This window comes from Rattus norvegicus, chromosome 1 (genome assembly GCF_036323735.1).
Source record: "Rattus norvegicus strain BN/NHsdMcwi chromosome 1, GRCr8, whole genome shotgun sequence".
Taxonomy (NCBI): domain Eukaryota; kingdom Metazoa; phylum Chordata; class Mammalia; order Rodentia; family Muridae; genus Rattus; species Rattus norvegicus.
Genome location: NC_086019.1, coordinates 87,216,286 through 87,232,341, shown reverse-complemented (window position 1 = coordinate 87,232,341; position 16,056 = coordinate 87,216,286). Strand labels below are relative to the sequence as shown.

Here is a 16,056-nt window from a genome sequence, read left to right as displayed (position 1 = left end):
GGATGCTTCAGTTTCACTTGGAAAGTGGTGCAAAATAATCATGGGAAGTAGAGGGAGGGAAGGTGCTGGGAGGAAGACAGGAGAGTGATGGAAAAAAGAGAGGCAGGATCAGGTATGCGAAGAGACAGGAGAGACGTACAGAAGGTCAGAAATTTGAAGAGAAATATGTATCAGTGCAGGATGGAGAACTGGAGGTAGCTAGTAGAAAGTCTCAGATGCCAGAGAAGTGAGAGGTTCCTTGAACGCAAAAGGTTTGACATTAGCAGGAATACCCAACAAAAGGGAGAGAGAATCTGTAGATACCATCACTAGTAGATAGGCATGGCCCCCATTTGAAGGATGAGGCCACCTACCCATCTCAAATTATTAACCCAGAATTTTTCCTTTCTAAACTAAATGGAAGGACAAAAATGGAGCAGAAACTGAAGGAATGGCCATCCAGAGACTGCCCCACCTAGGAATTCATCCCATTTGCAGACTCCAAATCCCAACAATATTGCTGATGCCAAGAAGCACTTGCTGACCAGAGTCTGGTATAGCTTTCCCATGAGAGGTTCTGCCAGCACCTGACTAATACAAATGCAGATACTCATAGGTAACCATCAGACTGAGCCCAGGGACCCCAATGTAAGAGTTAGGGGAATGTCTGAAGGAGATGAAGGGGATTGCAACCTCATAGGAATAACAACAAGATCAACTAACCAGACCACCCAGAGCTCCCAGGAACTAAAGCACCAACCAAACAGTATATACTTGGAGGGATCCTTGCCTCCAGCTACATATGGAGCAGAGGATTGCCTCATCTGGCATCAATGGGAGGGGAGCCCCTTGGCCTATGGAGGCTTGATGCCCCAGAGTAGGGGGATGCTATAGGGGTGGGAGGGGATCCTCAGTGGAGGATCACCCTCATAGAGGCAAAGCGGGAATGGGACAGGGAGTTTGTGGATGGGAAAACTTGAATGAGGACAACATTTGAAATGCAAATAAATAAAATAACCAATAGAAAAAAGAAATGGTTTGGAGATAGAAATTTTGGAGAGTCTGAATGAGGCTCCCCTTTGATGAGGTAGGAATAGTGGACAGATCATCTAGAAGATGCAAAGGAAGTGTCAGGAGTTTGTTCACTGAGAAATATCCCTCATAGTCTCAGGCATATGAACAGGTAGCCTTGAGCTGTTTGGTGAGAATTCAGAGCCACAACCTCTGCAGTCATATCATCCTTGGGCAAAGTTTTGAGACTAGCAAGCTCTGAATCCTTTCCTATTCTATCTTTGCTTTGTGCTTGCAGTTCAATATCTTTAGTTCTCAGCTTCTTTCTCCTGCCACAATATTGACATCTTTATGCCATGCTTCACTGCCATGAAGGACCATAAACCCAAATAAATTGTTTTCTCTATAAGTTGTTTTAGTCATGGTGTTTTATTACAGAAACAAAGGAACTAAAAGTTTCCTGGATGAAGATTGGAAGGGGGGGGGGGCTTCCTGGTCTTCAGAAGTTCACAGTAGGTCTGATAGGCATGTAGGCTTCCACTAATTACTACCTAATTGAGGCTAGAAGTGTAAGTTAGTATTGTATCTGTGTTCCAAGCCCAATATCAGCATATCTTATGTTGTGAAAACTTCCAAGTAAACTCACATGTGTTAACTGAGCCTGAGTCTAAGATCCCATTTTCTTTGTCATAGGTAGTAACCCTGAGATTCTTCAGACAGGAGAAGTCCTTCTATGCCATTCTTGGCTCCAGAATAAGTCTTACTAGATATCCTGGGGCTAGCACAGGAAAAAATGGCATAGAACCAACCTGGATGTATATATAGTTGTTAAACTAAAAGGAACTAAGTAGTCTGTCTCTGGACATTATGGAATACAAGTTACTCACATGTAACACTCAGACTGACTGTGTCACATTGTTTTGCCCTCATGAAGTTCCATATTCTACACTAAAATACTCCTGTGTGAACTCCCATAACACTGATTAAGGGAGATTCCTGTTGCTTTCAGACAACTTCAGCCTGGCACCTTCTGAGAGGCTTTAACCACTTATCTACCATAGAGAAGATTATATCCTGAGTCCTGAGTTTATGTTTTAATGCCACAAATGCTCACCCAACTTGGAGCTAGATTTACTACCTCTGGTTGTAACAGTGTTGTGGAGATAACACAAAGGGTATTTCCCTTTGTTGGACTTTTGATCCTTGCAATTGACTTTCCACTAGTGTTGGCATCTTGCCTCCATGTTGACCAGACTTCAGAGGGAGAGACTGAGAAGGTGAATCTCTGGCAGATGCAGGGGTATCTGAATGCTCAGAGATGGTGTATGTGTTATGTCCTTTGTAAAAAAAAACACAAAAATTTCTTATATATGAGCGGAGATACATAGCTTGATGATAGACATACCTAGGATGACCATTCAGCCCAAAATTCTGTGTTCCTCTAGATGTGCTGACCTCCTCTGCTCAGCATGGGTCAGTTCCCTCCAAGTCTTCACTGTCTAACGCTACCCTCCATATAGGTGGTGATGAGAGTTCCAATTGTGCTTCTCCAGGAAGACTCATAGATGGTGCTCAGGATTCAGTGTGTGAACAGAAACAGAAAACCCAGGAAGCCATGACTTTCAGCTCAGTGGTCTCGTTGAGCCACAACTTGAGCCATTATGCTTAGATGGTTCATGATAAGCCACTGGCTACCTAAGGATGAGGCATGAATCTAAGAATGAAGTAGCAATGTGAATGGTGCAGACAGGCTTTGCAATATATATATATATATATATATATATATATATATATATGATATATATATATATGTTATATATATATGAATGTGAAATGGGAGATATATATGATCTATAATTGATATGTGTGATACATGATACAGAATGTGTAATATATGATATGATATCTAATACATAATATGTAATTAATCCCATAATCTCAAATCATATAAACAGGAAAAGTATCACTATGAGATCTGACTGTAAAAGTCAGTTTCAGGATAAAAACAGTGAGTGGAGAATAACACCAGGAATTTTTCATCTGGACATCAAACAAGTTGTGGGTCAAAACTATTTAGAAACAATCTATGTGGACAGGGATCCATGTACAGTCCCTTCTCCTGTCACTCTTTCTAACTTCCCATGGAAGACTGACGTCCAGGTAGAACTGATGTTAGATGAAACTATTTGAGGATATGAGGAGATGTTTGTCTCCATGCATACACTGCACCATTTAACAGGGAACTCACAACATTTGTAAGCTTGAAGCACATAAAATTAGTGTTCATAGATTCTAAAAAAAGGTTATATATTTAATCCACAACCTAAGCTCTTAACCTCAATTGTGTTTATTATATTATGTCTTTGTTTTGGAAAACATATTTCATATTAAATTACGGCCTGTTCTTCTACACATGGTTATGTCAGGACTATAGGTATGCGTGACCATAAGTTACATGTGTGGTAACTGACAATTTTTACCACATAACTTGTCTCCATTTTGCACCCCGTCAATGACCCTACTCTGCTGTAGGACAAGAAGAGATAGGTCACTCTTCGATCACTGTCAGACTGACTGGGAGACTGGTCTTTGAACTGACTGGGTTGGAGACCTCACATTGATACTTTCCAGCATCCTCCCTCCTGACAGGATCTATACTGAGTTTGCACTTTGATGGGGACAGGGTCATCCTCCCTGTAAGCTGCAGACTCTGCTTATTGAAGAGCCAACGGATGGAGACTCCAGGGTCAGTTGAGAAGCAAGTGAAGACCACTGAGCTCTGTACTCTGACCATGGTGTCAGTGACTCGCACGAAGGGCCATGAAACAGGGTCTGTGAAGAAACAGCAGAGGGGACAAAATGACAGTAGTCCCTCAGAGAGCTCAATGATTTCCTCAATAGTTCACACTTAGTAAAGCTCCCAGGGAGGAGAAATTGAAGCTGTTATTATAGAGATATCTTGTGTGTTTTATTTCTCATCCATGGGCTGTGGGTGCCTGAATCACCCACTGAGTTAACCGTGTTTCAGTTTCTCTATAATCTGGCCCATGGCACATGATCATATCTATGATTTAAGCTTATTTATGATCAATTTTCTAGATCTTGGAATGAAGTAGCTGCTCAAACCAGAAGTATATGCCTGCAGAAGAATATTCCCTCTGCTGGACCCCTGAGGACAAGTAATAGGGTAGAGTAACTGTCTCCACCGCTTCTTCCATTGGGGAAACGGACTTTTCTGTGAAGTCTCATAAACCCTACACAATAACTGGTTCATGCTCCAGGAACATGTGCGAAGTAATTCAGAAGAAGGTGATGGTCCAAGTGATCCACAAAACTTAATCTTTCTTGGCAGTGTATAGCTGGTTATACAGTCTGTGGAACATCAGCAATCAGGATAAACTTGTTCTCTGTAAGCTCTAACAAAAATCAAAACAAAACATTGACTAAAAAGTTCCCAGTGGCACCTGGAGATGAAGCATGAACCCAAAGTATCCTGGTGGGCTTTGTGAAGAGCAAATGTCTCCCTCAACCAGGGCCTTCCCAAGCCCCACAGAGTCTCTCTTGGAGTCAGTGAGAACCACAAGAGTCTGTGCTGGGTCTGATGTCCTAGTATTGAGTTATCCAGCAAATGTTCTCCTCTCTGCAAGAAGATACTGGTCAGGAATTCTGGTCTACTGCAGTTTGTCTAATGAATGCAGGCCCACATCCCAGTGTGGAGAGAAAACATAATGGGAGAGTGAAGATCTCGAGTTCTTTCCAGTCAGTACAGCATATAAAGCAAGATAAGTCATGCAAAGCAGCTAGAGGCCAGTGAGAGTCACTTACTATTTACATGAACTTGCACGTAGGCTCTCTCAGTTTTGAAGTCCTTATGTAAAATTTCTAACATATATAATCCTGCATCATTCTCAGTAACATTCTGGATCAGCATGGATCCATTCAGGTGCACCATCTCTCTTCCGCTGTGTGCAAGACCCCAGATAGTAGATTTCACGGCTGTGCTGTATTCTGCAATTTTAAATTTATCTGTCCTATACACTGATTTGTACCAAAAAAATGTCTGAATTTCTCCTGGCACTTTATAAACTAGGAGAAGAACACTTTTCCCTACAGCAACATTCTGAGGTATTGGTTCAATCTTGAGTTGGTCAGAGGTGAGGTTACAGCAAGTAGAGGCTACAAGAAAAGAGAAAACGTTATCAGTTGAGCAACATTTGGTTGGCGTTAAAAGAAACGAGCTTTGTCCTGAGCAAACTAATTGATCCTTCAGTCTAAAGATGGAGGCACAGGTATGTCTCTCCTACCTGATGGAGGTCAGCATATAACATCAATTCTGTCAGGGGCTCTGGGTGTATCATTTCCTCGACAAAAATATCTCCTCCTCTTCCTCCTCCCCTCCCCACCTCCCATGTTTTCTCCATGACTGCCTCCTCACTGCCTTCAGCCAGACAATGGACACACTCATACCCACTGAAGTTTGAGATGATGCCTCCCCTGAACTCTTGGTAACTTTTTTTTTTCCTTTTTTTTTTTTTCGGAGCTGGGGACCGAACCCAGGGCCTTGCGCTCGCTCGGCAAGCTCTCTACCGCTGAGCTAAATCCCCAACCCCTCTTGGTAACTTTTGTTCCAATTTGCTTTATAGCTACATCCCACCGCTAAATTTCCCTACTACACATGCGTGCTGCTCTGTCCTGAAGCCCATGTGACTGGGGCTGAAAAAGGGCCAGGAGAAGTCTGATTTTGTCGGCAGGCTCAGGTATTAGAAAATGTTCAGATACTAGAATGGCTGGCTTTATGTCAAGTTGAAACAAGTGAGAGCCTTTTGAAAAATGGAAGCAACAGGCTTGACCTGGGAAACCCTAGAGTATATAATGTTTAATGGGATACAGATATTGCAGGGTCCAGACCACTGCAGGACAATTCACCCCTCTGCTATCAGTCCTAGGGGCATAAAAGGAAGCATAGAACACTGGGCGAGCCATAAGGAGCAAAGCAGTAAGCAGTACTTACATTTATAGACCCCTGATACCTGGAGCTGATACATTTCCCACTTTGACAAGATTGGTCTAAAACCCTGGTTCCCACTAAGAACTGAGAAAAGTAAGGGTAATATCCTGGCCAATAATCCCCAGGGTCACCTGTGGTCAAGCCTGGGTCAGGTGACTGTGGTCTGGGCTTCCTGGTACTCACTTCTCTGTGAGAATGCAATGGTTTCCTCATGTATATGACTACAACTCTGATGCTTGGCAGGGTCAGACATCTTAAGCTGAGTTGATTACCATTAATGACTTCTTTGGTAAAGGGGAAAGTCAGACAACAAAGTCTGATCTATGGCTGTTTGTCTCCACCATGTATGTCCTGCACTAAGTTTTCAAACCCCAACATGGGGACACAGTGCAGTGGGAGAAGAAGGCACAGTACAGAAATGACAATCCTGTGTGTCTAAGGCCCACCCTGCACTGAACGATCACAGAAATCTACTTACTGTCCAGCTGGAGTTGCACATGTGCTACTTGATCTGTGAGATCTGTACTCATAGTTCGTAGAGTATAGAATCCGATATCATTCTGTGTGAAATTGTGGAGCAGCAGGGATCCATTGCTGTACACTGTTTCTCGACCACTGTGTGCAGGCCCTTGCGTGCTTGAGCTTGTGGCTCTTATGTGTTGTGTGAGCTCAAATTTCTTCTCTGCAAACACCCCTTTATACCAAAATAGGGACATAAGATTTTTTGGGAGATTGTGAACCAGTAGAAGAACACTTTCCCCTTCAGCAATCCTGGGTGGCACTGATTCAATACTGGGATGAGCAGTGGAAATAGGATCCTTGGAGTTTGAAACAGGGGCTAGATGCAAAGAGAGAGAACCATATTAATTGTGACTTTTGTGTTTTGGTAAGATGATTCCCTATGTCCTGAGGGGGTGTTCATCATTAAGCCTACCTGTGTGGATGAGTGTCTCCCTGTTCTACTTTGTGTCCCTCTACTTGTGATTTTCTCTGCATGGTGTTCTCTACTCAGGTGTCAACATGGTTCTGGCTCACTATCCTCAGATCCCTACAAACATTCAGCACAGACTGTTGTTAGAGTGATGCACCCCTACCATTGTCTCTACACACCCTGCATCTTATCTCCCTGGATCTTTGTTGTTTATCTTGTTGTAGTTACTCTCTTCTGTACTTCTTGTGGTTCCAATCATCTCATTTCAATTTATAGCTTGCTTTACTGACCATGTTTCCAGTCAACTTGGTCTGGAATATTATAATATTGGGATTTGTCTTTTAAGGAAATACAGTCTAGAAAAACAATCAGATACCTTTGGATAATGAATGACTGAATTAATGAATGAATGAAGTTGCATCATCCTTTATGTCTCTCAATATATGTACGTATACAAAAAATTCATAAGTATATGTATACATATGTATGTGTATATACATATACATATGTATATGTATGTATATGTGTATGTGTATGTACATATGTACATATGTATTTATATACATATGTGTGTATGTATATACATATATATGTGTATGTATATGTATATACATATGTATATACATATGTGTATATGTGTGTATGTGTATGTATATGTATATACATATGTATATACATATGTGTATATGTGTGTATGTGTATGTATATGTATATACATGTTATGTATATATGTATATATATGTGTGCATGAATATATGTATGTGTATATATATGTACATAGATGTACATGATTTATAGGTTTGGGGATACAGGGCTAAATATTTCCAATTGCTCTGACTTTTTGCACTTATTTACAAATTATATTTGTGCGTGAGTCCTGTGCAAGGCTGTGTCTCAGTGTGTGTGGATGGATGCAGGACACACCACCTAGGTGGAGGTCAGATGTCACACTATTTTCATCAGTTCTCAGGTCATCAGACAATGAAGCAAATGCCTACATCCATTAATCCATGTCACTGATAAACACCAAGGTAATTTTTTGATAGGGAAGGCATAACTGAGAACATTAGTCTCATATAATTAACCTTACATAAGAAAAATCTCATGCCAATCCTTAAAATTTGTGTTCACTATGAGCTTCCTGATGATGAACACATATTCTCTTCTATTACCCCACGACTTCTCTTAGGTTCTTTTGCCTATTAGGAGAATCAAGAGAGCAGAGTGATCTACTGTTGTGTTCCTGCTCACCTGTGAGCCAAGCTCCTGACAGATGGTGTACCCTTTGAAAAGGGCTACAAGGGTGTCCTCCTTTTGTGAAACTTCAGCTCCAGGACAGCTTCTGAGCTCTGCTGTATTTTCCCTCTCCAAGTGTTGCCCCTCCCAGGCAAGGGCATCTCCCAGAGTCCCATAAGCTGTGGATGGGCCTGTGTTCAAAACACTGCTCTCCCCTTCCCACTCTCAGTACTGCCCATTGTCCCTCTTTTCTCTCTTTACATTTTAGTTCTCCAAACCACACTGTGATCAAAAAGGCTGATAAGCCCCCCTGTACCCTGAGAGGACAGCAACTTAATTCAGAGCTGACTCTTAGTATGGCCTGGATTTGCTCTGTCAGCATCAAAGAGAGAGTCTCTGTGCTTCCTGTGCTGCAACCCCAGCTGCAGACTCAGTGATCTCAATATTTAATAAAGGTGGAATTTTTCTCTCACCTAGAAGTTGGCATAGATGTCGGTGAGGGCTCCGAATGGGACCAGCTGAGTGATACATGAGGAAAGGGGCAAAACTTTTCTGAGTGGGGTCACCAGTCAGCATTCTGACCCAAGACAAAGGACCAGGGGCAGATTTATGGAGTTCTACAGCTTGGTTTTATGAGAGTGGGTAACCTGTGTCCTGTAACGATGGGGTGGACTCCATTGTCCCTTGACATATTTCAAGATGATTCTTCCAGTTCTTGATGGGTATGCCTGCGTGTTCCCTAGGATGGCTGGGATGCCCTGGGCCTCTGTCTAGGTGATGTCCCTCCACTACCGTATCTTTCCCAAAGGAAGTGAATAAAAGATAAATGAACATGATTCCCTGGCAGTATACCAAACATGGGAATGAGGCATTAGGTCTAAAAAAAAGGCTGTGGAGCTCTCTGTACCCAAATCCATGGGGAAGAGAGCTGAACTCTCAGAAGTGCAGAAAATCTGGAGAACTCAGACGAAACAACTATTTCTCCTCACATTCCTGACCCAAGAGGAACTTGCTAGTGCCCTCTGTGGCCTCTGTGCACAGAAAACTAGGAGCAGTCAGGGGCAGGACCTGTCCAGTTTCTGCCTGTACCCAAAGCTGAACTGAACCAGTCCCACAGCCAATTCTTATGGGAAAGAGAGCTGGACTCTCAGAAGTGTGGACAATCTTGAGATCTCAGAGGAGGCTACCACTCCTGCTCACATTTCTGGCCCCGGGGGAACCTACCTATTGCCCTCTGGTATAGGAGCAATCAGCACCTGGAGGCCATTGAGAGTCACTTACTATTTACATGGAGTTGAACGTGGATTTTTTCAATTTTGAAGTCTTTGCTTAAAATTTCTAGCATGTACAATCCTGCATCCTTCTCAGTGACATGATGTATCAGCATGGATCCATTGGTGTATACCAACTCTCTTCCACTGTATGCAGTCCCCATGATGGTGGAATCCATGGTTCTCTTATGTTCCGCAATTTTGAATGTATTTGTCCTATATGCTGATTTGTACCAGAAAAATGATTGAAAGTCTTCTGGCAAATTATGAACTAATAGAAGAACACTTTGCCCTACAGCAACACTCTGAGGAACTGGCTCGATCTTGACTTGGAAAGAGTTACAGCAAGTAGAAAAGGAGGCTAGACAGAAAAGAGAAAGAAAAAGTTATTATTTGGAATATTGGGTTGGTGGGAAGGTGCTGATCTTTGTCATGAGCAAATAGATTTATCACTCAACCTAAAACTGCAAGTGTGGTTATGCCTATCTTATTTGGTGAACGCCAGCAACTTGACTTCCATTCTCTCAAGAATGCTGAGTATATCCTTTCTCTGCAAGGATCCCCCGCCCCTTCTCTCTCTGTCAGTCAGATACTGGGCACTCTCATGTCCACTGAAGTTTTAGATAATGTCTCTCCTGACATCTCTGTGACTCTTGTTCCAATTTGCTTTATAGCTACAGCCAACCACTAATTCCACCTGATAGATGTGCTTGCTGCTCTGCCCTGCAGCCCACGAGATTAAGACTGAATGAGGGCAAGGAGAAATCTGATCTTCTCAGGCTCAGGTATTAGAAAAGATTCAGATACTAAAATGGCTAGTTTTAATTGACCTTTACACAGGCTAAAGTCCTTTGGAAAATAGAAGCCTCAGTTTGATACGTTACTACAAGGATAACCTGTATAATATAATGTTTAATGGGATATTGATATTGCAGGGTCCAGACCACTGCAGGACAGTCCACCCCTGGTCAGGTGACAAAAGATAACACAGCACATTGAGCAAGCCATAGGGGCAAGTCAGTGTGCAGCACTCCTCATTTTATCTGTATGCGATCATACATTATATTTACAGACCTCGGTTGCTTGGTGCTCATAAATACCCCAATTTGGCATGATTAGTCTAAAAGCCTGGTTCTCTGTAAGCACTGAGAAAAGTAAGGGTAATGTCCTGGTAAATGATCCCCAGGGTCGCCTGTGGTCACGTTTATGTCCGATGGCTGTGGTCTGGGCTTCCTGGTACTCACATATCTGTGAGAATGCAATGGTTTCCCTATATACATGGACACAATTCTGATTCTTGGCCGTCCGACATCTTAGGCTGAGCTGCTGTCCATCAGTGACTTACTGTACGGGGGAGAGTCAACCAACAAGGTCTGTTCTATGGCTCCAACACGTATGTCCTGCATTAAGTGCTCAAACCCCAACATGGGAACACAGTGCAGTGGGGGAATAAGGTACAGTACAGACATGACAATCCTGTGTATCAAAGCCCCAGCCTGCACTGAACAACCACAGAGAACCACTTACTGCCCAGCTGGAGCTGCACACGTGCTACTTCATCTTTGAGATCTGTACTCATAGTTCTCAGAGTATAAAATCCAGTATCATTCTGCGTGACTTGGTGGAGCAGCAGGGATCCATTGCTGTATACTGTCTCTCGACCACTGTGTGCAGGCCCTGGAACACTTGAATTTGTGGCTTTTATGTGTTTGGCGATCTCAAATTTCTTCACCGCAAACACACCTTTGTACCAGAAAAGAGATAGAAGATTCCTTGGGAGGCCATGAACCAGTAGAAGAACACTTTCTCCTTCAGAAATTCTGGGTGGTACTGATTCAACGGTGAGCTTGGCATAGGGAGAATGGTGCTCACATCTCCAAAGAGGTGCTAGAAGTAAAAAGAGAGATCCATATAAATCAGAAAGCTTATTGGTAAGATGAATCCCTGTATCCTGAGCAGGTATGTTCATTATTAAGCCTAACTCTGTGAATAAGTGTCTCTCTGTCTTGCTTTGTGTCTCTGAACGTCTATCGTCCTCTGCATGGCACTTAATACTCAGGTGTCACCATGTCTCTGACTCATTGCCTGGATGTAACTTCTAACATTCAGTGTAGACTGATATTGGATTTTTTTCCCCCAGTAGCTTTTCCCCTACACTCTTTCTTGCTTTGTGTTGTCCTTTAAAAATATTTTATTAGATATATTTGTTTACTTACATTTCAAATGTTATTCCCCTTCCTGGTTTCCTGTCCATAAGCACCCATTCCCTCCCCTCGCCATCCCCCATACAGGTTTTCCCCCTATACATCCCCTTTACTACCCCCACAAATTCCCCTGCACTGGGGGTCCAACCTTGGCATGACCAAGGGCTTCCCCTTCCACTGGTGCCCCAACAAGGCTATTCTCTGCTACATATGCAGTTGGAGCCCTGGGTCAGTCCACATATAGTCTTTTGGCAGTGGTTTAGACGCTGGAAGCTCTGGTTGGTTGGCATTGTTGTTTTTATGGGGTTGCAAGCTCCTTCAACTCTTTCAATACTTCCTCTAATTCCCCCCAAAGGGGTCCTGTTTTCAGTTCAGTGGTTTGCTGCTAGCATTGACTTCTATATTAGCCATGCTTTGGATGTGTCTCTCAAGAGATATCTATATTCGGTCCCTTTCAGCATGCGTTTTTTAGCTTCATCAATCTTATCTAGTTTTGGGGACTGTATATATATGGGCCACATGTGAGGCAGGCTCTAAATGGCCATTCCTTGAGTCGCTGCTCTAAACTTTGCTTCCATATCCCCTCCTATGGATGTTTTTTACCCTTTTAAGAAGGAGTGGAGCATCTGCATTTTGGTCATCCTTCTTCTTGAACTTCCTGTGGTCTGCGGATTGCATCTTGGTAATTCGAGCTTTTTGGCTGATATCCACCTATCAAGGAGTGCATACCAAGTGTGTTTTTTCTGTGATTGAGTAACCTCACTCAAGATGATATTTTCTAGTTCATTCCATTTGCCTATGAATTTCATGAAGTCATTGTTTTTGATAGCTAAGTAGTACTCCATTGTGCAGATGTACCACATTTTTTGAATCTATTCCTCTGTTGAAGAGCATCTGAGCTATTTCCAGGCTGGGCTATTATAAATAAGGCTGCTAATGAAAATAGTGGAGCATGTGTCTTTGTTGTATGTTGGAGTATCTTTTGGGTATATGCCCAAGAGGTATGGCTGGGTCCTCAGGTTGTGGAATTTCCAATTTTCTGAGAATCCTCCAGACTGATTTCCAGAGTAGTTGTACTAGTTTGCAATCCCACCAACAATGGAGAAGTGTTCTTCTTTCTCTACATCCTTGCCAGCATCTTCTGTCACCTAAGTTTTTTCTCTTAGCTATTCTGACTGGTGTGAGGTGGAATCTTGGGTTGTTTTGACTTGCATTTCCCTGATGACTAACGATGTTGAACATTTCTTTCGGTGCTTTTTGGCCATTCTATAATCCTCAGCTGAGAATTTTTTGTTTAGCTCTGTATCCCATTTTTAATAGGGTTATTTGGCTCTCTGGAGTCTAACTTCTTGAGTTCTTTGTATATTTTGGATATTGGCCCTCTATCAGATATAGGATTGGTAAAGATCTTTTCCCAATATGTTGGCTGCCGTTTGTCCCAATGACGGTGTCTTTTGCATTACAGAAGCTTTGCAAGTTTATGAGGTTCCATTTGTTGATTCTTGATCTTAGAGTATGAGCCATTGGTGTTTTGTTCAGGATATTTTCCCCAGTGCCCATGTCCCACTTTCTTCTTCTATTAGTTTGAGTGTATCTGGTTTGATGTGGAGGTCCTTGATCCCCTTGGACTTAAGCTTTGTACATGATAAGAATAGATCGATTTGCATTCATCTACATGCTGACCTTTATTTGAACCAGCAACATTTGTTGAAAATGCTATCTTTCTTCCATTGGGTGGATTTCGCTCCTTTGTCACAGATCAAGTGACCATAGGTGTGTGGGTTCATTTCTGTGTCTTCAATTCTGTTCCACTGATCTATCTGCCTGTCTCTGTACCAATACCATTCAGGTTTTATGACTATTGCTCTGTAATAGTGCTTGAAGTCAGGGATGATGATTCCCACAGAAGTTATTTATTTTATTGTTGAAGATAGTTTTCGCTATCCTGGGTTTTTTGTAATTCCAAATGAATTTGCAAATTGCTCTTTCTATCTCTATAAAAAAATGAGTAGGAATTTTGATTTGGATTGCATTGAATCTGTCGATTGCTTTTGGCAAAATGGCCATCTTTACTATATTAATCCTGACAATCCAAGAGCATGGGAGATCTTTCGATCTTCTGAGATCTTCTTTAATTGTTTTCTTCAGAGACTTGAAGTTCTTGTCATACAGATCTTTCACTTGCTTGGATAAAGTCATAGCAAGATATTTTATATTATTTGGGACTATTGTGAAGGGTGTCATTTCCTTAATTTCTTTCCCAGCCAGTTTATCCTTTGAGTAGAGGAAAGCTACTGAATTGTTTGAGTTAATTTTGTACCCTGACACTTTGCTGAAGTTGTTTATCAGGTTAAGTAGTTCTCTGGTGGAAATTTTGGAATCACTTAAGTACACTATCATATCATCTGCAAATAGTGATATTCGGATTCCTTCCCTTCCAAATTTGTATCCCTTTGACCTCCTTTTGCTGTCTGATTGCTCTGGCTAGGACTTCAAGTACTATATTGAATAAGTAGGGAGAGAGTGGACAGCCTTGCCTAGTCCTTTATTTTAGTGGGATTGTTTCAAGTTTCTCTCCATTTAGTTTGATGTTAGCTACTGGTTTGCTGAAATATTGCTTTTACTATGTTTAGTTATGGGCCTCGAATTCCTGATTTTCCAGGACTTTTATCATGAAGGGGTGTTGAATTTTGTCAAATGCTTTCTCAGAATCTAGTGAAATGATCATGTGGCTCTTATCTTTGAGTTTATTTATATAGTGGATTGTATCGATGGTTTTTCATATATTAAACCATCCCTGCATCCCTGGGATGAAGCCTACTTGATCATGATGGATGATCATTTTAATGTGTTCTTGGATTCAGTTTGCAAAAATTTTATTCAGTATTTTTGTGTCAAATTTGCCTAATAATTTCTTGTAGTCATTGTTTTTAGTAGCTGAGGAGTACTCCATTGAATTATTGTACCAAATTTTCTGAATCCATTGCTCTGCTGAAGAATGTCTGTGTATTTTCCTCCTTATGGTTATTGTAAATAAAGCCTCTATGAACATAGTAGAACATGTGTCCTGGTCATATGTTGGAGCGTCTTTGGGTATATGCCCAGGAGAGGTATAGCTGGGTCCAAATTTTGAGGAATCAACAGACTGATTTCCAGAGTGGTTGTACTAGCTTGCAATCACACCAACAATGGAGGAATGTTCATCTTTCTCCACATCCTCCCCAGCATCTTCTGTAACTTGTTTCGATCTTAGCAGTTCTGACTGGTGAGAGGGGGAACCTCAGGGTTGGTTTGATTTGCACTTCTCTGATAACTAAGGATGTTATTTCTTTAGGTGCTTCTGAGCCATTCGATATTCCTCAGTTTAGAATTCTTTGTTTTGTTTGGAACCCATTTTTAAATAGGATTATTTAATTCTCTGGAGTCTAGCTTCTTGAGTTCTTTGTATATATTAGATATTAGCCCTCCGTTTAACGTAGGATTGATAAAGATCTTTTCCAATATCTTGGCTGCCATTTTGTCCTAATGCCAGTGTCCTTTCCCTTAGAGGACACTTTGTAATTTTATGAGGTCCCATTTGTAGGTTCTTGATCTTAGAGCATAAACCATTGGTATTCTGTTCAGGAAATTTTTCCCTGTGCCTATGTGTTCAAGGCTCTTCCCCACTTTCTCTTCTACTAGTTTCACTATATCTGGTTTTAAGTGGAAGTCCTTGATCCACCTGGACTTGATTTTTGTACAAGGAGATAAGTATTGGTCAATTTTCATTCTTCTATAGGCTGCCAGTTGAACCACCACCATTTGTTGAAAATGCTGTCTTTTTTCCACTGGACAGTTTTAGTCAAAGATCAAGTGACCATAGGTTTGTGACTCCATTTCTCGGTGTTCACTCTATTTAATGATCTACCTGCCTGTCTCTGTACCAATACCATACAGGTTTAATCACAATTGCACTGTAATATATCTTGAGGACATGGATAGTGATTCCCCGAGAAGTTCTTTTAATATTGAGACTACTTTCAGCTACTCTAGGTTTTTTGTTTTGCTTTTCCAAATGAATTTGAAAATTGCTCTTTCTAATTCTATGAAGAATTGAGTTGAGATTTTCATGTGGATTACATTGAATCTGTAGATTGCTTTTGGCTAAATGTCCATTTTTACTATATTAACCCTGCCAATCTATGAGCCTGGGAGTTCTTTCCATCTTCTGAGATCTTCTTAATTTCTTTCTTCTTAGACTTGAAGCTCTTGTCATATGGATCTTTCACTTGCTTGCTTCGAGTCACACCAAGGTATTTTATGTTATTTGTGACTATTGTGAAGGGTGTCATTTCCCTAAGTTCTTCCTCTGTCTGTTTATCCCTTGAGTAGAGGAATGCTACTGATTTGAGTTAGATTTATATCCTGCCAGTTCGA

At 41.5% G+C, this 16,056-nt stretch overlaps 1 protein-coding gene across 1 annotated transcript in view; it reads right to left on the bottom strand.

The window, feature by feature from the left end:
• Positions 1-3,538: 3,538 nt before the first annotated feature.
• The window catches only part of LOC102550682 (carcinoembryonic antigen-related cell adhesion molecule 5-like), a 34,776-nt gene continuing 22,258 nt past the window's right edge, over positions 3,539-16,056 (bottom strand). The window contains exons 4-8 of the mRNA XM_039097369.1: positions 10,964-11,323; positions 9,447-9,797; positions 6,477-6,848; positions 4,816-5,166; positions 3,539-3,822 (exon numbers count right to left, since the gene is read on the bottom strand). Of these exons, the coding sequence (XP_038953297.1) occupies positions 3,539-3,822; positions 4,816-5,166; positions 6,477-6,848; positions 9,447-9,797; positions 10,964-11,323 (1,718 nt within the window). The remainder of the gene's footprint in view (positions 3,823-4,815; positions 5,167-6,476; positions 6,849-9,446; positions 9,798-10,963; positions 11,324-16,056) is intronic.